General features: G+C 35.2%; 1 protein-coding gene across 2 annotated transcripts in view; it reads left to right on the forward strand.

Moving 5' to 3' along the window:
• Nos (Nitric oxide synthase) overlaps positions 1-23510 on the forward strand; it is a 614880-nt gene that overhangs the window by 340809 nt on the left and 250561 nt on the right. For both annotated transcript variants that reach the window (XM_089089493.1, XM_089089494.1), the window contains exon 9: positions 22339-22440. In XM_089089493.1, coding sequence (XP_088945619.1) covers positions 22339-22440 — 102 coding nt within the window. The remainder of the gene's footprint in view (positions 1-22338; positions 22441-23510) is intronic.

A 23510-nucleotide genomic window follows, 5' to 3' on the forward strand; every position in this document is an offset into this window, starting at 1 on the left:
TCTGGTGAAATTAGAAGTGAAATGTGTTCTTTGGTAAAATTCAGAAGAGATCTTGAACTTTTCTATCTTCTATGAAACATTGAGCCTGCTAGTAGTATCTTTATCTCTAAAAATTCTTTTTCTTTCATCTCTGACCTTTTTAATAGATATTTTGAACGATTGACGTTCTAGCATACCCTAAAATAATGAACACTTAACAAAATAATGCATAAAATATTTTTAATGAAATAATGACATGTAGAATATTAATATAAAAAAACGTTAAATACATTATTACACATTATTAGTACACTTGCGCTTCACTTTCCGTCAATTCATCTTTATATTCATTGATGATATTGTCTGCTAATGTCCTTTTTTATTCTGCCTGCGATTTCACTGTCTATTGTCACATTATTTTTACATAGATGGCAGTTTTGACACATTGACAAGATATGATTTATGATGTTGGTGCAGGAGTATGCTTGTCTTTTTCTTGTTCTCTTTGAAATGCTAATACCGGAAAGAGGATGATAGGATTTATCAACAGGTAATGTGTTACCAGAAGCCGTAGCAAGGAGTTGTCCCCTATCATCAACAATTATTTTTAAGTTGGCATTCTCTTTGAGCACTAATTTCTCTGGTAATGATACTCTTGCATATCCACCGTTTACACGAATGAAATTCTTGGGTACACCAAAGGAATTTAACTCCTCACTGTCATGACACAGTATGCATACAGTGCCAATAAGATCTCCGCGTGCACACGTTTCATAGTTCGGACATCTCACCGTGCCATCCCTCAACACGAAAATCATTTTTTAATGTGCGTACATTTTCGTTGAATAATTCATCATCACTTTTTACAGGTATGAAATTTATGTTGATCCTTCCACTGCGTAAAAAATACTGATTTAATGCAAGCAATAAACTCGGTAGTGTCGATAATCAACCATAGAGTACCAGTGGAAAAGCCGCGTCGTGTCCATGAACAAGCACAGAGTACGATTGGTAGAGCCGTAAGCATATTTCATGTCATTTTAAGATACGTAAAAAGTTAAAAAAATACCATGTTAAAAAATTCAATAAAGTATTTACGAATTGGGGAGGGGACTCTTTGAGGTTGGAAAATGGTTTAGGAATTAAATTATGAATGTAACTTGTTAAGAAAAGATATAATAAATCAATAAAAAAGTATTAAAAAAAAAATGGAGCGGGGACTCTTTGGGGGGTCCAGGGAGGGTGTTTGGGAGGACCCGTGGGGGGCCGGGTGGCTCTTTGGGAGCTGGGGGGACCTTTGAGGACCAGGGAGGGCGTTGGGGCCCCAGTTGTTCCTTGGGGAGATAGATGGACCTGTGGGGGGCCGGGGGATGGCCTTTGGAGGTGTGGGTGGGGCGTGGGGGGCGCCGGTGGCTCTGTGGGCGCTGGGGGGCCCTTGGCGGACCGGGGGGAGGGCCTTTGGGGTCCGGGGTGCCCTTTGGGGATCCGGGTGCCCTTTGAGGACCAGAGGAGGGTCTTTGAGGGTCTGAGGAGGGCGTTTGGGGGGGGGGGGGCTGGGGCTCTGGGAGCTTGGGGGACCTTTGAGGACAGGGGGCTTCCTTCGGGGTTGGGGTAGGAGGATTGGGACCCTTTGGGGTTGGGTTAGAGGACCTCACAACACTGTTCAAATGAAACTTGTGTATTATAACGACCACACTCAAAACCTCCTCCAAAATCTCTTCAAAAATCTTCTTTTAAAATGTCTCTATCTGTTTCGCCGAAATAGTTCCATAACCTGTCTAAAACGGTTTCGCCCAAATAATCCCTAAACGCAAATTCAGCGTGTTCCTTTGTTATTGGCATCTCTGTGCTAATGCATTTCAAATTAATATGAAACCTTCTCGCGCGCTAAAACAATTCATCGCTAAGATGTTTCTTGCCTAATTGTTTCCATGGCCGGGGGTTATTAATATCCTTTGGAGTTCGACCAGTAGAACTGTTCCCGAGGCAAAGACATTAATGATTTTGGATCTATTCCTGGAGAAATGTTTCTAGGCGAAAATTTTTAAAGTCTGACAGATGATGTCATTGATTGATTGATCTGTCAAGAAAGGGAAAATTAATTTGTTGTTTCTAAGGGGAATTATTGAGTCACGATAGGTGAATTGAGGTCGACAGCACAGGTGCTACTTGTGACAGGACCACGTGGTTTTTTGTTTTCCAAGTGAGAAAGTTCCTGTTTTTCCATTCTCACTGACAAAAACCATAAAACAGACATAAATGTGAGAAAATTCATGTTTTTCAAATTCTCACTGACAAAAACCATAAAACATCCATAATTTGATGTTGACATCCGAGAAAAACATCAAATAAATCGAACAACACACATATCCATCCATGAAAACAATCATAAATGTGACAAAATTCATGGTTTTTCAAGTGAGAATTTCATCTGTTTTTTCAGTCTCACTGAGAAAACCATAAACCACGTGGTTCGTACGGGAGTAGCACCCCCCTCTCTACTGTAAACCACAACCAAACACTACTGAAATATTCCAACTATTGAAATTCAACAAAGTAAATTAAAATTTAGCGTTTAAAAATAAATAAAATGTAACTGGGACTATGTAAACCACAAGCAAAAACTACTGAAATATTCCAACTCTTTCATATCATCGAAATAAATTCAAAATGAACTTTTAAAAATAAAGAAAATGTAAAAGTGACACGGTAAACAACCAACAAACACTACTGAACTATTCCAACTCTTGCATTTCAACGAAAGAAATTCAAAATGAACTTTTAAAAAATCAAGAAAATGTAACTGTGACAAGGTAAACCACAACCAAACAATACTGAAATATTCAAACTCTTCCATTTCAACTAAAGAAATTAAAAATGAACTATGAAAAATAAAGAAAATGTAACATCAAGAAAATGTAACTGTGACAAGGTAAACCATGATCAAACATTACTGAAATATTCCAAATCTTTCATTTAATCGAAAGAAAATCAAAATGAAAAAAGGAATCAAAAGAAAATGTATAAGTGAAATAGAAAAACACAACCAAACACTAAATAAATATACAAACTATAGATTTAAAACTAACTATATAAAATATTAAAATATATAATAATATTATAGGTACTTGCGCTAGTTACATCACAACAGCACATTTATTTAATTGACAATATAGTGCATGTAATCGACAGTCAATATCCATGGCCTTTGAAAAATAAAGTAAATGTAACTGTGACCCTTACGAAAACAGAAACCAACTACTGAAATATTCCAAATCTTGCATTTCAACTAAAGAAATTCAAAATGAACTTTGAAAAATCAAGAAAATGTAACTGTGACAAGGTAAACCACAACCATACACTACTGAAATATTCCAACTCTTGCATTTCAACGAAAGAAATTCAAAATGAACTTTGAAAAAATAAATAAAATGTAAATGTTACAAGGTAAACAACAACAAAACACTAATAAAATATTCCAACTCTTGCACTTCAACAAAAGAAATTCAAAAAGAACTTTGAAAAATCATTAAAATATAACTCTACCATTTTATATCATATCAATACCCTTCTGAAATATTCCAACTCCAAAATTTCGATGAAAAAAATTCAAAATAAACCTTAAAAAATAAATAGATTTAATCCGAGACCAGGTATTACGTTACATATAGCACATTACAAGTAAAAAATCTTGCATATACAATAAAGAAATTAAAAATGAACTTTGATATAAAAAGAAAATGTAACTGTGAAAAGGTAAAACACAAACAAACACTGGTGAAATATTCCAACTCTTGCATTTCAACGAAAGAAATTCAAAATGAACTTTGAAAAATCAAGAAAATGTAACTGTGACAAGGTAAACCACAACCATACACTAGAGAAATATTCCAACTCTTACATCTAAACTAATGCAGATCAAAATAAACTTAGAAGAAACATGATCCTGGAACTGTGGATATTTTGACCATAACCAAAAACCACTAAAATATTCCATCTCTGGCATTTAAACAATAGAACTTCAAATGAAGTAAGGACTATCGAGAAAATGTAACTGACACATGGTAATCGACCATCAAACACTACTGAAATATTCCAACTCTTGCATTTCAGCGGAAAGACGCAATAGTCATATTTATAGTCGAATGTTTACCCGAATATTTAACAAGTACCATTTTTCCACACCAGCCACAAAACTCAATTCCTCCTACAATTATTTAAACTAAATAGTTACCCCTGACTCGCACAGAAAGTTCAGAAAGACACAATAGCCTTATTTATAGTGAAGCGTTTCTTAACCGTATGTTTACCCAAATATTCAACACTTACCATTTTTCAACACCATCCACAAAACTCAATTCCTCCTAGAATTATTTAAACTAAATACTTACCCCCGCCTCCAACAGAAAGTTCAGAAAGACGCAATAGCCTTATTTATAGTCGAATGTTTACCCGAATATTTAACAAGTACCATTTTTCCACACCAGTCACAAAACTCAATTCCTCCTAGAATTATTTAAACTAAATAGTTAACCCAGCCTCGCACAGAAAGTTCAGAAAGACACAATAGCCTTATTTATAGTGAAGCATTTTTTAGCCGTATGTTTACCCAAATATTCAACACGTACCATTTTTCAACACCATCCACAAAACTCAATTCCTCCTAGAATCATTTAAACTAAATACTTACCCCCGCCTCCAACAGAAAGTTCAGAAAGACGCAATAGCCTTATTTATAGTCGAATGTTTACCCGAATATTTAACAAGTACCATTTTTCAACACCAGACACAAAACTCAATTCCTCCTAGAATTATTTAAACTAAATAGTTATCCCTGCCTCTCACAGAAAGTTCAGAAAGACACAATAGCCTTATTTATAGTGAAGCGTTTCTTAACCGTATGTTTACACAAATATTCAACACTTACCATTTTTCAACACCATCCACAAAACTCAAGTCCTCCTAGAACTATTTAAACTAAATACTTACCCCCGCCTCCAAGAGAAAGTTCAGAAAGACGCAATAGCCTTATTTATAGTCGAATGTTTACCCGAATATTTAACAAGTACCATTTTTCCACACCAGCCACAAAACTCAATTCCTCCTAGAATTATTTAAACTAAATAGTTATCCCTGCCTCGCACAGAAAGTTCAGAAAGACACAATAGCCTTATTTATAGTGAAGCGTTTCTTATCCTTATGTTTACCCAAATATTCAACACGTATCATTTTTCAACACCATCCACAAAACTCAATTCCTCCTAGAACTATTTAAACTAAATACTTACCCCCGCCTCCAACAGAAAGTTCAGAAAGACGCAATAGCCATATTTATAGTCGAATGTTTACCCGAATATTTAACAAGTACCATTTTTCCACACCAGCCACAAAACTCAATTCCTCCTAGAATTATTTAAACTAAATAGCTATCCCTGCCTCGCACAGAAAGTTCAGAAAGACACAATAGCCTTATTTATAGTGAAGCGTTTCTTAACCGTATGTTTACCCAAATATTCAACACTTACCATTTTTCAACACCCTCCCCACAACTCAATTCATCCTAGAAATATTTAAACTAAATACTTACCCCCGCCTCCAACAGAAAGTTCAGAAAGACGCAATAGCCTTATTTATAGTCGAATCTTTACCCGAATATTTAACAAGTACCATTTTTCCACACCACTCACAAAACTCAATTCCTCCTAGAATTATTTAAACTAAATAGTTATCCCTACCTCGCACAGAAAGTTAAGAAAGACACAATAGCCTTATTTATAGTGAAGCGTTTCTTAGCCGTATGTTTACCCAAATATTCAACACGTACCATTTTTCAACACCATCCACAAAACTCAATTCCTCCTAGAATTATTTAAACTAAATACTTACCCCCGCCTCCAACAGAAAGTTCAGAAAGACGCAATAGCCTTATTTATATTCGAATGTTTACACTAAAATTTAACACGTAACAATTTTCCTCACAATCCACAAAACTCAATTCCTCCTAGAATTATTTAAACTAAATAGTTATCCCTGCCTCGCACAGAAAGTTCAGAAAGACACAATAGCCTTATTTATAGTGAAGCGTTTCTTAACCGTATGTTTACCCAAATAGTCAACTCTTACCATTTTTCAACACCATCCACAAAACTCAATTCCTCCTAGAATTATTTAAACTAAATACTTACCCCCGCCTCAAACAGAAAGTTCAGAAAGACGCAATAGCCTTATTTATAGTCTAATGTTTACCCGAATATTTAACAAGTACCATTTTTCCACACCAGCCACAAAACTCGATTCCTCCTAGAATTATTTAAACTAAATAGTTATCCCTGCCTCGCACAGAAAGTTCAGAAAGACACAATAGCCTTATTTATAGTGAAGCGTTTCTTAACCGTATGTTTACCCAAATATTCAACACATACCATTTTTCAACACCATCCCTAAAACTCAATTCCTCCTAGAATTATTTAAACTAAATACTTACCCCCGCCTCCAACAGAAAGTTCAGAAAGACGCAATAGCCTTATATATAGTCGACTGTGTAACCGAATATTTAACAAGTACCATTTTTCCACACCAGCCACAAAACACAAGTCCTCCTAGAATTATTTAAACTAAATAGTTATCCCTGCCTCGCACAGAAAGTTCAGAAAGACACAATAGCCTTATTTATAGTGAAGCGTTTCTGAAAACAGGGAGCCCGATTTACGAAAAAAAAAAAAGGGATACCCCCCGGGCACCTGAACCCCCCTTGTTACTGAACCCGTGTATAACCGACCTCCCTCCGTGCAACTGGATCCTCTTTAACTGAACCCTCGTGCCCGTCACCCCTCTCTGCACCCCCCCCCCCTCATAACACATTTCAGCCAATTATTTTTAAATTGACAATATTTTTCAAACGTTACTTACGTATTATACAGACCACATCGGCGAGGTAAAGCTAGGTCAAGTCACAATGTCATTCTATCGTTACTTTTCAATTAAGCTATTGAATACTTTCTAGCAATGTCCCTTGTAAGCGTCTACGCAAATATCTTTTCGCAAATATCTTTTCGCAAAAAAAAATTCGCAAATCTCGTAAACTAAAGAAGTAATTACATCACTGTTGTTAGCTCCATCATTAATCTCCAATAATGTAAATGCACCCCTCATTTTTTTTTCCTCTACTAATATCCTTGCAAATAAAAACTATTCTCATTTAATTAAATTCTCTTACTAATATGTAATGTAAAGAAAACTAAAAAGATCCACCGGTTTTTCCAACACGGATGTAACCTAAAAAAAACTTGTTTATCATGAAATAGAAATTCAGTTAATTGTGCCAGAAAAAACTTGAAGCAGAACAGATTATAACCAACCTGTTTGGTACGGGCACGTACGCAAAGTATATACCTTCAAGCAAATTCAACATGATATTTCAAATTACTATACCTTCTATAGAAACGGTACCTCTTTGCAAATGATCCTGGTAACCCCAATTCGTTCGAAACCTACATACATATCTATGCCCTAGGCGTAGGGTTCAAATATATAGATGCCTGGCCCGTGGTAAGGCTTATTACGCAATCACTCGTGATATCTATTAATGCTTTACTACTGGCAACTAGCCCCCTCCCCCTCTACACCCCGTTTTCCTCAAACCCATCCGATATGTACCTTGAGAGAGCTATTTTTTCAAAATAGTTCAAAGATCATATAACGAAAACTCCGAGGTCGACATAATCCATTAGGGCCCGGGGTAGGCGTTGTAACATATGCGCGGCGGGCATATATAGCTGTTATGGAAGGAATGGTCGTATAAACTTCAGAGAAGGCTCATTTGATTGGAAACTGAAAGTTCTAGTTCAGTTCCGCAACTATCCCCCCACGCCTCTTTTCCCTCAAATGTATCCGATAAAAATTTTGATATAGAAATTTTGTTAGAGATAGTTCAGAGGTCGCATAACAAAAACTCCAGTGTCGACATAGCCTCTCAGAGCCCGGGGGCAGGCGCTGCAAGTTAGGTCCTGGTGGAATATATGGTTCTAATGGAAAGGATACTCGTATAAACTTAAGAGAGGGCTCATTTGAATGTAAAATGAAAGTTCTAGTTCAATTTTTAAGAGTCAAAAGAGATTAGAGGGCAATTATCGCCTCTACCATGCCCTTTTTTCCCCAAACCCATGCGATAAAAATTTTGAGATAGCTATTTGTTAAAAATAGTTCAAACATTAGATAATAAAAACTCCGACAAAACGTCGACAAAAATCCATTTTTTAACTTTGATACTAGTTTTGATACTTTGATGAACATTTGGTTTTGAAAAAGAAAGTTTGATTTTGAAATAAGATATTTTTAGAAACTTGAAACTTTTTACCCAAACTCTTGTTTGTAGTGATTTTTTTTCGTTTCAAGCTTGATTTGCATATTCAATTTAAATTTCACTCATCTAAAGATTTATTTATTCATCTACATTAGTACTTATTGTATGTTTGTTTGCATTAATTCTTTATTTAATTTCTGTTCGTTTTGGGTTTCATTTATACTTCAATAGCAAAATATTTTTTTCATTTTAAGCTTGATTTGAATATCCAATTTAAGAATTACTCACTTTAAGATTTATTTGTTCATTTGTAATATTACTTGTTGTATGTTTTTTTGCTATGATTATTTATTTAATTTCTGTCCTTTTTGGGTTTCATCTATTCTTTAATAGTAATTTCTGGTCGTTTTGAGTTTGAACTTTAACAGGTAATTGTATCTGCTGATCTTAAGTTTAAACTTGCCTTTACTTTTCTTTGAAAAACTTCTTCTTCGGAAAGTTTTTTTTTTCATTAATTTAAACAGAAAGTCACATTGGACCATGGACTAGATGACAAGTCCACTGGTATTAGCTCAAATTCCCAATTATTGATTTTCGCGACGTAGTTTTAAAAGTCAACCTGATATTGCTTAGAAAACCTGGTATAAAATCAAAGTTTTTACTTGCACCTTGACAAATTCTTAACTGAGTACGAGCATCAACTGAAAAGCTCATAGTTTGCAATAAAAACGATAATCACCACACTCACTCTTATCACCTTTTTTATTCAGTGTTTAATTAAGGCTTTCCTAAAATCGTTAGGTACTTTTCTTTATTCAAAAATCATATTCATAATATTCAGTAACGTATTTTTAACCTCCTAGCTACCATATTTGAGAATCTCATTAACCACACTATGACCACCTGGAGCCTTAATATTTTTTAATCCTTTTGTTACTGTCAGTAATTCTTCCTCACAAATCAAATCTTCCCTCACATCCAAGATATCACAAACTTTTTCATTTTACTCTATATCTTTTGCTGCAACTCTATCTTGATTTAATATATTCTCAAAATGTTCTGCGCATCTCTCTTTAAACCTTTCTTTACCCTTAATTGTGGCTCCGTTTCTATCCTTAACCGGTACAAGTCCGGATTGACTACTTCCTCTCAATTTATTAACATGCCAGTACTGTATTTTACTATTATGCCGTCTAGTTGCAGCTTCTGGATCCTCGGAAATTTTATCCATGGTCTCCACTTCACACCTCCTTATTTATTAAAGTAAAAAAAAGTGAAAACACTTCAAAAGTATTGTGTTTTCAGTAAAGCCGAACTTATGTTCTGGTCTTGAAAAGGCATAGGGGTTATCAGCCTTACTCATGTTAATTTTTGCTCGTTATGAGTTTGACTCACCTGTTTATTTTAATTTGTGTTATTTCTGAGTTTGACTCGGCTATTTATTGTAATTTCTTGTAGCATGCAAATATTGCCTTTTTGATCATCTGCCTTATCATTTCCTGAATTTTTCAAATTAATATACTCAGCTATTCCTAAATTACGCCTTTTTGAAAATCCGTATACACATTACCTGTTTTGATTTAGTTCAACAATTCCTTCAACATTCTCTGAAAGGCTCACCTGAATGCCCTTCGTCTTCTTGAAAAGTTAAGTCCGAAATTTCAGCTCAATCTGATTACTCCTTCCCTGTTTTCCAAAAACCAAATATCAAGTTTTGTGGGGATTTCCTTTCGTCAAGAATAGATTCCACTTACTAAAAAACAATTACAATTGTGTCTCTTTAGTACAGCGGTCAATACTCCTGACTGTCAGGTGGAAGACCCGGGTTCGATTCCCCGGCAGAGGAATTTTTTTATATACTGAATTTAAATTTTAAAAAATAAACTCATTTTATTTGTTAAATTATTTGAAAAAAATTACGTTTTCTAAAGAGTTAAAGAGGCTGAGTTACAAGGTGGACCCTTTAAACACCCTGTCGAGAAAAAAAAGAATTATACACAATCATCTAACAGTTAGTCAAGCAATAATAAGTAATAAACTGTACAAAAACGTGCAGAAATTATTTGAAAAAAACTACGTTTTCTAAAGAGTTAAAGAGGCTGAGTCACAAGTTCGAACCTTAAAACGTACAGGGATTAGAAGGTACAGTTGGGGGGGCTGCTGCCCCCCAAACCACTCGCTTTCGCAGCCTTTATATTAAAAAAAATTTTTTTAACTGAAAGTAAGGAGCGACATTAAAACTTAAAACGAACAGAAATTATTCCATATATGAAAGGGGCTGTGCCCTCCTCAACGCCTCGCTCTTTACGCTAAAGATGGACTTTCTCAAAACTCTTTTTTTTAAACAATAAAAACTTTAGCGTAAAGAGCGAGGCGTTGAGGAGGGCACAGCCCCTTTCATATGCGGAATAATTTCTGTTCGTTTTAAGTTTTAATGTCGCTCCTTACTTTAAGTTTAAAAATTTTTTTTTTTATTTAATGGCTGCTAAAGCGGGGTGTTGGGGCGGTGGCAGCCCCCCAACTGTACCTTCTAATCCCTGTACGTTTTAAGGTTCGAACTTGTGACTCAGCCTCTTTAACTCTTTAGAAAACGTAGTTTTTTTCAAATAATAGGTATATAGGTCGTCAAATAAAACGAAAAAAGAACAACAAAAACAAACAAACAAACAACAGTTATAAATTATAAAAGGCTCAATGTCAAATACGTACAAATGTTAAAAACAAAAACAAATTAAACTCATAAAATTAGAAGGGCAATGCCAAATCAGGAAAAATGTCAAAAAAATAGAAACTCGTAAAATTAAAAAGGGGTAAAAAAAAATTAAAACAAAAACACAAGTTATTTATGTGACTAAAAAAGTAAAAAACCTCAGAATTTGCAAAATAGATATTAAAATTAAAAATTATGAGATAAAAAGGGAGTGAGGGGGGGGGACTACGGGTATTCACTGATTGAAAATGTGAACTATGTAAATGATATAAGTTCTTCTATATTTTTCAGTGCAAACTCTTATTGGAGCAAGAAGGGGGATTTTTGCTGAAACAGAACGCGGGAGGTGGGGTCAAAGGGATGAATATTGACCAGGGAAAAGGGGAGTTGTTCGAGGTTTATGAAGGGCATTGTTAGCGAAACGCAAGAAAATTCCTGCTCTCCTATCCTTAAGGGTGACAAGATTAGCTCTCCAAAGAGGGGAAACATGAGGTACTTTACCCTCATTGAATGTATATCTTAGGCACCTTTTTTGGACTACCTCTATTCTGTCCGACAATTTAATAGAGATGCCAGAATGCCAAACAGGACACGCGTACTCGAGGGTTAGTCGTGCAAATGAGAGGAAAATCCTCAAACAATGTGATTTAGGACATTTAAATTTATTAAGGAGTTTAAGGAGGGAAAATGTGGCATTTGCACGTTTTAAGATTTCATTAATATAGCAATCCTATTTTCATCGTTTTGAGATGGTAACATTTCAGGGCCGGTTGAACACAAGAAAGAAGGGGGAGTTTTAAGGAAATTAATAGTAAGATCAGTTGACTTTAAAGGGTTGACTTTCATATCATTAGTAACAGCTTCGGCTGATATCATTTCCATTGGGTTACTTCTAAAATTTTTGAAACATGTCTAAGACAGTTAGATCATCAATGAATTTCCATCTATCCGGAAAATCGACACCAACGTTTTTTTTATCATTGTAAGAAATAAAATTGGACCTAAGAGCGTTCCCTGGGGCACACTATTATAAATTGGGAGGGGATGAGAATATACATTTTGCTATTTCACGACTTGTGTTCTACTAGAGAGGAAAGACGCAATTGTGCTAATTAAATAAGGATCAACTTGAAAGTCATTAGATAGTTGTTTTTTTTTACCAGTATATTGTGGTTAATCAAATCGAAAGCTTTTTGCAAGTCAACAGCGATAACATTGAACCAGGTATTGGGTTTTTCGAGCGTGTTACATATTGGGTTCATAAGGTGAACAAGATAGTGGGTGGTAGATGTAGAGCGTAGGTTTCTGAATTGTCGTTGGTCAACATTTGGGATTATCTTTACTTTTAACCGTTCAGCTAAAAATCTTTCATATAGCTTGGAAGAAACTGGAGTAAAAGTAATAAGACGGACATCATCAAAATCTTGCTTGTTACCTTTCTTTTTTACCGGAGTAATAAAACCTAATTTCCATCAATTTGGGAATTTACCAGTAGAGGTAATATCATGAAAAAGTAAGGACAAAGGCTCTGAGAGATTGTCGGCAAAGTTTTTAATGAGTATAATGGATGTTTTTGGGGTAATAGTGGGTGTGAGAGAGGGATTAGTCGCCCTCCAATCAATTTTGACTATTAAACGGGCACTAGCCATTTCAATTTCCAATCGAAAGAGCCCTTTCTGAAATTTACACGACAACGATTTCTATAAAAACCTTATATGCCCCCAGGGCATAACTTACAACCCTTGCCCGAAGGGGTGTGTGGGGTTGTCATCCTTAAAGACTTAATTTCCATAACTTTCAACTACGTTGAACAAAATAGCAATCTCAAAATTCTGATTGGATGTGTTTGGGAAAATGGTGGGCGTGAGAGGGGGGCTAGTTGCCCTCCAATCATTTTGACTATTAAAAAGGGCACTAGCCCTTTCAGTCTCCAATCGAATGATCTCTTCTTGAAGTTTCTACGACACCGCTTTCTACAAAAACCTTTTATGCTCCCAGTGCATAGCTTACAACCCTTGCCCTGAGGGCTTTGGGGGGGGGGGTGTCATCATCAAAAACATAATTTCCGGACTTTTCAACAGCGTTGAACAAAATGGCCATATCAAAATTTTGATTGGATATGTTTGGGGAAATAGTGGACGCGGGAAAGGTGTTAGTTTTCCTCCAATCACTTTTGACTATTACAAAGGGCACTAGCCCTCCCAATTTCCTAATCGAATGATCCTTTCTCAAAGTTTCTACGACAACTCCTTAGATACGAAGTGCCCTGGTATAAAAGGGAAAAAAAAAAAATAATACATTGTGCCAACATCGTTTTTACTTAGGCAGCGCTATTGCGATCCCTATGATACTACCTTGGTGAGTGTAGCTGTCCACTTGATCGATCATTTCATTAAACAACACCATTTTGCTAAAATTTTCATCTAGGATGATAAAAATTATCAGTATTATCTTAGTCTAGGATAACTTTACCTCCTCAGTTAGTTCCGTATTCTCCCATTGCCTTTGCTGTGCTCCTTAGGACAAAGTCTATCAAAATAATATAAATTGGGATAGGACGCAACCCTGCTTAACTCCTGATCTAATACGAAAGCAGCTGCTACCTTCATTCCATGCCTCAACTGCACTAATGTTAATCTCGTACGTAAAACTGATCACTTTCATGTATTTATCCAGTATACCATGTAAGGATGGGACCTTCGGTAAAGCTGTTCTAGCAGCTGAATCAAACGCTTGCTTGTAATCTATGAGACTTTGGGCTAAAGAGGTCTAGTGACTCAGGCACTTCTCAGCTATTAATATAAGAAATGAAAATTTGATCGGCGTATCCTCCCCTCTTCCTAAAACCGCACTGTTCTACTTTTAAAGCTTTATCTACAGTATCTCAAAGTCTGAAAAGTATAACCATACTAAGTAATTTGTTTCCTACAGAAACCAATCTAATGCCTCTATAATTACAAATCTCACTCTCATCACCATTCTTATAAAGGAGCGCAATTAGAGCTTTCCTAAAATTACTAGGTTCTTACCCTTTTCTAAAACTGAATTCATAATCTTCAGTTACTTATCTCTTCACAACCACCATACTTATAAAAATCAGTTACCAGACTATCAGTGCCTAGGGCCTTATTGATTCCTAACCCTTTTAGTACTGTCAACAAGTGCATCAACCATTCGCCATAATTAATGAAGTAGGCCTAAACGGTAGCTCTTATCTGCCTAAATAGTAGCTCTTGTCAATAGAAACTGAAAATCATAAAAAAAAGTTTAATAAAGATATATGCCTGAATTAGCATTTTATGCATTAATTTTAAATGAATACTAAGCATAATAAAATAACATAAATTTAGAAAAGGGGGGAGTAAAAATTTTCCAATTGGTAGTTATCTCATCAATTTCAACGTTTCCTAGAACAATGGGGTGGGCATTTCACGTGTTTAAATGCTATACAAAGATATCTTTATGTAGATTTATATGGTAGCTGCACGTAAAGATATCTATGCTACACGTAAACACATATAGTATAGCTACACGTAAAGATAGAAAGCTATTTTTATAATATTCCACTTTCAAGGGCCATCCTGCCGTAGCATGGCACATTTGACTACGAACATATATGCAATCCATAGAAAAAAAAAATCATTAACCATAAACCGTTCATACAGTTATACTGTCAGATATGCGAAATATAGTTGCTGTGGACCAACTATTAGGAAGGAGATCACGGGGTTCATGGTCAGGGGGAGTTTGTCTTATTTTATAATCTTTACGTAATCTCCTAAATCTTAGAAATGTAATTTTTTGGTCTTGTTATTTTGACGAAAACTCTGCTATTTTTATTGAAATCAGAGGAGCTTACGCAAGCATGTTGATCTGCAGCCTTTCCAGCATAACAGTTCAGCATTAATAATTTAAAACATCTCAGATTTGTCAGGCTGGACAGACACTACAAGAGCAGTCCAAACATTTTTAAATCGCTTTGTAACTTCAGAAGCCACTCCTGTAAATTTAAGTTCTTAGTGTCCTTTGGAATATGTAAATATTTCAGGCAAAAACAATGGTTTGTATCCTCTTTTGAAATTTAAACCTTTCCGCACTAAATATTAAAGTAAAAAAAAAGAAGATATTTTGAATCAATGGTCGACCTCGGAAATGAAAGCCTAAGAAAATCCTGAAAACTGTATAAAAATACACGGCTATTGTGGAAAATGAAAAAATAAAGACAATACATTATCACTTTGACAATCTTGTATTAGCAATTTTGTATGCTTCCGAATAGTTTCTGATTCTGTGCTTCTGTTCTATTTCTGCAGGCTATACTTCAACAAAAGATTTTACACTATCTTTGATAATAAGTAATTCTCTCCAAAGAATACGCAATGAAATTTGAATATTCAACGACTCATACTCAGAATTTTCAGACTACATTGGATAGAATGGCATGCGTTTTCGTCCACATATTCACATATACAAACTTTCTGAAGCTAGTATTTTCGTTTTCCAAGGAATTTCCTCCAATTTTGTATAAAATGGTCTGTAGCCTGTATCAGGTAATTTGATAGTAAATACAGAGTCGTGTATCTATTGTTGTTTATTTTTTTTTATCTCATCATTTCCTTTTTAATCCAATAAGTTTTCTACAATTGACGCAAATTCTAATTTTTTAAAGCGATAATGTGATATATCTTGTTTTTGCAAGTATATATTTGCGCAGCTATAACAGACGAATGATAGAAAATTAAAAAATAATAGAAAAGGGATGTTAGAAAGACTTTCCTGAAAATAAACTATGAAGACTGATAGCCCATTAGAAGGCAAACAAAACTTAATTAAAGAAGCCCTTTTCATGTGCTGTTTCTCAACTAGTAGTACTGGAAGGAAATAATTTGCTATAACCGCGCCCAACGCGGTAAATTTCGAGTGCTTGTAATGAAAATTCCAAGGAAAGATTTTTTCTTTTCTTCTTCCTTCTTATACTTAGTGTTAAATGAAATCTACTCTCAAGAAAAAAACAACAAAAAACATGAACAAGGACTAGACTCCAGTGGGACTGTGGACTGTCTTTTTACAAGCAGAAAACAGCTGCTACTACCAATGCTACTACTATAACTACTAATATAACGAATGCTACTACTAAGGGTATTAATGTAAAAATGAATGGGAATTTGAACTAAATCAAAATACACTGTGTGCATACAGGTTGCCAAAACAGCATATAAGCAACATCTTAAGAACGGCTCAGAGTATTAATTTTGAAATTTCAGGGCATGTTGAGGGGGATGTTGAACTAACCAAAAGGCACTATGTGCATACCTCTACTACTATTACTACTTTTGCTACTTCTGCTACTACTACTATTGCTACTACTACTACTACTATTACTACTACTACTACTACTACTACTACTACTACTACTACTACTTTTACTACTACTACTACTACTACTACTACTACTACTACTACTACTACTACAACTACCACCACCACTACTACTGTTACTACTACTACTTCTAAAACTACTGTTTCTATACTACTACTGCTGCTACTACTACTACTACTACTACTACTACCACTACTACTAGGCTACTACTACCACTACTACTACTACAACTACTACTACTACTTCTACAACTTCTACTACTACTACTTCTACTACTTCCACTACCTCTACTAATACTACTTCTACTACTATTACTGCTACTACTACTTCTACTACTATTACTACTGCTACTACTACTGTCACTAATACTACTGCTACTGCTATTACTACTGCTGAGGCTAAGGGTATTAACGTGAAACCTTCTGGAAATGTTTGGGGGAATGTTGAACTAATTCAAAACCCGTTATGTGCATACAAGTTGTCAAAAAGGGCACATCAGCAATATCTCAGGAATGGCTTAGGGTATTAGGTTGAATCTTTCAGGTCATATTAGGGGGATTTTGAAATAACCAAAGGCACTATGTGGATACTACTAATACTGCTGCTGCTACCACTACAACTACTACTATTACTACTAATACTACTACTACTACTGCTACTGCTACTACTGCTATTACTACAACTGGTACTACTACTACTACTTCAACTGCTACTAAAATTGCTGATACTGCTACTACTACGACTACGACTTCTCTTACTTCCACTGCTACCATTACTGAAGCTAGGGGTATTGAGGCAAAACTTTGAGAGGATGTTTAGTGGGATGTAGAACTAAATAGAAACACGCTAAGTTGATGCAGGTTGTCAGAAGGGTGTAACAGCTACTACTACTTCTACTACTACTACTATTATTGAACTAAATCAAAAAAGTTTAAGATCATCAAAATGACATAGCTGCAATATCTAGGGAATGTAATAGGGTACGGTATCAAATTGAACCTTTGAGGGAAGTTGAGGTGGATATGAAATTAAATCAAAATAAACTATGTATATACAGAATACGAAAAGGTTTTCTGTGCAATATACCAGGAAAACCTTTGGGTATTACGTCTGGCCTTCAAATTATTATTTTGGGGATGATAAACTAAATAAACTAAATTGGGGATGTTCAACTAATTTGCGGCTGATAACAATGTATGTGTCAAATAAATCTGCCTTTTATGGCTATTCAAAATATATAAAATTAATCAGGCTTAAACTTCTGCTTCAATATCTCCGAGCCTGAGAAAAATAGCACAGTTTTCGAAAAAGAGGAAAAACACTCCCAAGAGGGCCAATGATTTTGTTTAAAATTACACCTTCAAATTCAGCCCATCAGAGGATATTGCTATTCAGGTTTCCATCTCTCATTGAAAAAAAAATGTTCAATTCTATATACATTTTTTCAAGAAGGAAGAAAACGGATGCTTGCTTATGCGTTTTTTTTGTTTGTTTTTTATTGGGGTTTTCTTCTGGATCCAATGGTCCTAGAAAATCGGTAGATGGCCATTTCAAACGCCAATTAAAATTATAGTGCCCTTTTAAGTTGCCAGAAGCATTGTGCGGTAGCAATAGTGAAAGTTTTTTTGTGTCTGAAATAGTGAAAACTATTTTGCCAGAGGTCCAGTGGGCTACTGTGCAGATTTTTTTTTTTTGGGGGGGGGGGTGCCAGAGTCCTCGAATATTTCATTTCAGTATCCAAATTTTCTAACTTCCCATGAATATTCAGGAAAATGTAGAAGAGGGTCGGGGGAGGAGGAGGCGTAAGTTGGTCTCTAACCTCCCTTAATTCAATTAAGCCTGTATATAGGTGTTGCCGGGTAATGGCTCCCATCTTATTGCAGAAAATATTTTATTTGTAACATAGTTTATATGCTTACTGGCACAAAAAGTGGGAAGATGTTGGAGTATTTTGAGCATCGTTACTGAATTTCGCAGTAGAGAGAGCAAAATGTTACCAATAACTTTCTTTTATCTACGTTTAACTTGAAATATTGGGTTTTATGTCTACTTTTTATAGATTAAACAATAACGTGGGAACAAACTGCGTAAGAAACGTAATAAACGAAAAAAGGAGCGACTTGTACTTACAATAATAAGAACTTTTAAAAAATGCGTTGATAGCGACATGTAAACATTAAAAAAAATCAACTTTTATGGTAGTTGCGAAGATATAAAATTCGTTTTAAAGTTTAAAGTTGTCCAACAAGATTTACAGGCCTTTCGCACAATGTTCGTTAAATTGCGAATGAACTCAATGTCAAATCCAGCATAGCTAATCTTCTGCATTTAATTTTTTCAAATACATTCAGTCGCTTTAGTCAATTTTTACTACATAAAAAAATTCCAGTAGCAGAGAAATTACATTAATCTCCAAGCAAATTTTATGCTACCAATCTAGGACACTATTGGTCAAATTACATGTATTGGTATATATGATTCAACAGGGGGATGAATGGGAGTGGCAGTCCTGATCACATCATAGCCCCGGCATGTTTTGGAAAACGATCAGAAACTAAATAAAAAACAACATTTTTTTCAAAGGAAATTGAGGCACTGATCCCCCTCCCCCTCCCACTTCTTACGCTAAGGTTTTGTAAGTATTCAAAACTACTTCTTATTCCAATTCAACGGCACTTGTGTTAGAGCGGTTGTTCTTAAATCATTGGGACAAAAAGTCAAACTCTAGCGTAAATAGTAGCATGTTCAGGAGGGAGCAGCTCCCCCTCCCATATATAAAGTGATTTATGCTGGTTTTATGTTTTAATGTCACTCCCTACTTCTATTTAGAAAAGCTTTTTTTTATTTAAAAACTTTAAAAGACAATATGAGCGAAATAGCGTAAGCTGAGGTTTCGGAAATCTCTTTCTTTTCTTATTAGAAAGTTTGAAGGTCTCAAAATTTACTGGAAGTAGATGGAATGCGGCTTAACATAGCTTTGTGAGAACAGAAACTCAAAATATGAAGTTTATGCAAAACATCCGTCTCCAGATGGGTTTGCATAATCCGTTATACTAACAGCAAAAGATATTGCCTTTGATGTTTGACATTTACTTGTCCCATATAAGCATCTGGACTGAATAGTTTTGTTAAAAATATTATAATTGGAAAACGTCCTTTTATAGTACATTAAAAGATACTTAGAACATTAGACTTTAATTGAATTAAGGATTTGTACACTTAGGACTATATATTCTCATATATAGTCCCTATAAACCTTCTTAAGTGGTGGCCACATTGCCCGTACCATCCACTGTATATATAATTAGGTACCATCCATCAGCGCTAATTCTATATACAGTGGTACCATCCATCAGCGCTGCTGAAAAAGTATCTCTTAAATCAGAGTAGCGATTTCAGTTCTTTTAGGCTGAGAGCCAAATTGTTCATTGGGATTCGTCGAACCGTTAAAAATTTCTGGTTACAAAATTGTGTTTTTGTTGTGTTTAATCGTGTTACAGTTGCAATCACACATGCTTGGACACTGACAGAAGACTGACCTTGAGGACCCCTCCACACCCAGAAAAAGAAAAATTTGCTGGCTCAAAATGAATGGTCTTTCTATTGTGTTCCCCCGCCCCACTCTTGTCTTCTTTGCAAAAATTTTCTAGTCCCTCTCCCAGTGCTGGACAGGATTCGTGCACACCCATGGCCACCATAGAAGTTGATGTGACAAAAAATAATCATTGTAAAGCCTGTTTTTGTGGTGCTTGGATCAGGGGTTCCTTGAATTTAGTTCTATGAATCACAGGTTAATGGATTAATACCCAAAATTTCCTTTTTAACAACGTTCTACGTTATTTTCATCTTTGATATAGGCTATAGCCAAGGAATTATGTACGTGTTATGCATTTTTTTTTCTTGTATGTAAATGGAAAGCGCTTAAAACTTTGGAGGAGTAAAACTCCGACTCGCCAAAGGAAGGCTTTCATCGCCTATATAAATAACCTGCCAATAACCATACTAGGATATGGTTTGCCATATAAGAAATTGGATACAAGCAAAATGCACCCCATGATTTATTATCTGGGTCCCTCCCAATTCTTTTTCCCTTTTTCATTTTTTTTTAATATGCTAATGTTTTAAGCACGAGGTAAAATATATTAGAGCGTCAAACCAAAGATTTCATTTGGTGATAGCCGCCCTTACCTCATCCTATTGTGTGAGTTAATTTTTTCTCGCTTGAGACTTATTTATCCTTTTGGCGTAAGAAAGCTTTATTTTTTAATTTTGTTAATTTACATCTGAATCAAAAGATGCATTTATAAGCAATTATAAGTACTTGTTATTTAAAATGTCTCTTTAACCTAATTTTCCCTGGTATGTTGTAATTTTCGAAACGTTACTGTACTTTCTTAGTTCCTACCCATCTTGTCGTTTTGCTAAATTTTATTTTCTTGAATTTTTTTCAAAGAATAGCGAAAAGTGGTATTTAAACCCAGAAGGAGCTGAACTGGAATCACATAATAAGTCAAACTTAGAACAAGCAGAAAGTACTATGAGTGCATAAATGCAAGCTAAAACGAGTACAAACTAAATGAATAATTAAGCAAGACTCTAAATCGCAGAACCTAAGCTAATCGCTAGTGAATGTATTTATTCTAATATTATGTTGTTTCCTGTAAACTTTTTTTTTCAATGGCTATGACCAGGCCAGGATTTACTAATAGGGATACTAGGCCTGGGCCTAGGGGCGCAAAATGCCATTTGGCGCACTAAATTATCACCGAGTATTTTTTTTTTCTTAACAAAAACTGGACTACTGTGATTTATCGTTAAAGTGCACTCCGCGCTGTCTATTTACAGAAAAGTGATTTTATGACAAGATAGGAATTCTGTGGTCATTTATAAACTGTCAGATGTCTTCCAAGAATGGCAGCTGAAAGTTTGGTAACACCTCTCTCTTTCATTACTTTTGGCTCATCTGTTGCATTTTGTGCAGTGCTTTCACTATCCCTAAATTTTCGGGATTTCCCTGAAAATCTCGCACAAACGGAGCGGAAAAACGCTTGGGCCTAAAAGCATCAAAGCTTTAAAACCGGCCCTGGCCATGACTAAGAAAGACAACTTTACAGAATTTTTTACTGTTTCAAGTAATTCGTAGCCCCAACGAATTACGTTTAAAAAGTCTTGTTTAGAAGTCAGTTTCTATACTTTTAATTAAATGAAATTGAAAGAAAAAATAGCCCTAAAAAATATTGTCCTTTTGAATGCTAAAACTAAACTGATTATCCCAAGTGTGTTTTTTTTTTATAGAAACTTTTTGTTGCAATTAAAACCTTTTGTTGCAATGTCTAACTGTGGGAATATTTATTATATATTTTCTTAAGCATTTTTTAATTTTTAAGAATTAAAATGTTAGATTTTAGTTTAAAGCTGACGACCAGTTTGTTAATACAGCTCCACGTCCTAGAGATATTCATTATTATTATTATTATTATTATTATTCCGTAAATTATTTGGACCTTTCTGAGCAAAATGGTCATCTCAAAATATTGCTTGGGTTCAATTGAGGGCTAAAAGAGTGCCCAAGGGTAAAAAAACATAGGAGGGGGTTGCTCCAACCACTTTCAATCCAGAGGAGCTCTGGTGGAGTTAAGAGGAATTATCGCTGCTCTGATGCACTTTAACATTAAGTTTTTGTTTTTCACATGTTTGACACAGTGCTGACGTTTCTAATTTTTTTCTTAGTAATTTTAAAGCATTTTAAGGACATTTATACATTATGGTTCAAAACGTTTCCAGTATTTGTTTTGGGGAAGAAAAAACTTTTAAAAACGCATAAAAAATTTACTTATGTTCATTTTTGTTACGTTTTTATGACTCGAACAAACATTTCAGAGAAGGGGGGGGGTCAAGCCTCTAGCCCCCCTGGATATGGCCTTGTTACAGTTGTCTTATCTTTCTGTTTTTTTTTTTTTTATACAGGTAATTGCAACACGAATGGGATTGGATATACGTACAAATATTTCTCTCTGGAAAGACAAAGCGTCTGTGGAGCTTAATTTGGCCGTGTTACACAGTTATCAGGTTTGTACACTGTTCATCCCAAATTAATTAATTATAGCCAAAATAAGTGTGTGTCTGTAAGTAATGTAGCTTAAAACAGTAAGTTAAAAACACTAATACGTTTTGATTAACTACCTCATTTATGTAGCCTAATGGTAACTTTACATTCGTTGCCCTATAAATCGTGTTTTGCAAAACAAACAAAAAGAAAAAAGATAGAGGTGACTAGTCACCTTCGTGCAGTACGCGCATTAGCCTACTAGCCCCTAGGCTGTAAGTTTTATTTCTTTAATCAAATTCAGTTATGATTTGCCAGTAGTCTGGACGGGGTGTCTAGAACCAATTCGATTTCTTTCTCTCTCTCTCTCTCTCTCTCTCTCTCTCTCTCTTTCTCACTCTCTCTCTCTCTCTCTCTCTCTCTCTCTCTCTCTCTCTCTCTCTCTCTCGCTCTCTCTCTCTCTCTCTCTCTCTCTCTCTCTCTCCCTCTCTCTCTCTCTCTCACTCAACGGAAATAACAAAGAGAGAAAAGGACCTGAGAAGTATAAATTTTAGAATTCTGAAACTTTTGGCATCTGGCCCGTACGCAATAGTACGGGTCGGGAAGGGGAAATTTCGAAAATTAATTGTCTGAAACGATAAATGCATGAAAAGATACGAAAAATTGTAAAACTATCACGATTCAGGGGGGGGGGGGGGGGCTCATTCGTTTTTATAATTAGAATTTCTATTTTTTTCGATTGGAGTCTCGCAAATATAGGGGGCTTTCATCCATATTGTCTCCTTTTTTGGTGTTTGCAAAAATTAGGCTAATAGCTTTTGATTAGCTGCTTTAAACTTAAATAATTTTAAATATTGGGGATATACATAAAAAGCTTATTCTTTTGATGTATGTATTGTCATCTAGTTCCATTTTTCAGAGTATTAATTTTTATTCTCATAGGTCCTTCTTTACTTACTATCCTTTAACATTAACGGTAAGTACCATGAACAGGAGGTTAACTACCATAAACTTTAATGACGAATTGTGGCTCATTGCTCGAGGTGAACCGTAAAGATGAATTTCTGGACTAGATATTCCTGGATATGGAGGA

This window comes from Artemia sp. Qi Xiang Cuo, chromosome 5 (assembly GCF_049724085.1).
Source record: "Artemia sp. Qi Xiang Cuo chromosome 5, ASM4972408v1, whole genome shotgun sequence".
Taxonomy (NCBI): domain Eukaryota; kingdom Metazoa; phylum Arthropoda; class Branchiopoda; order Anostraca; family Artemiidae; genus Artemia; species Artemia sp. Qi Xiang Cuo.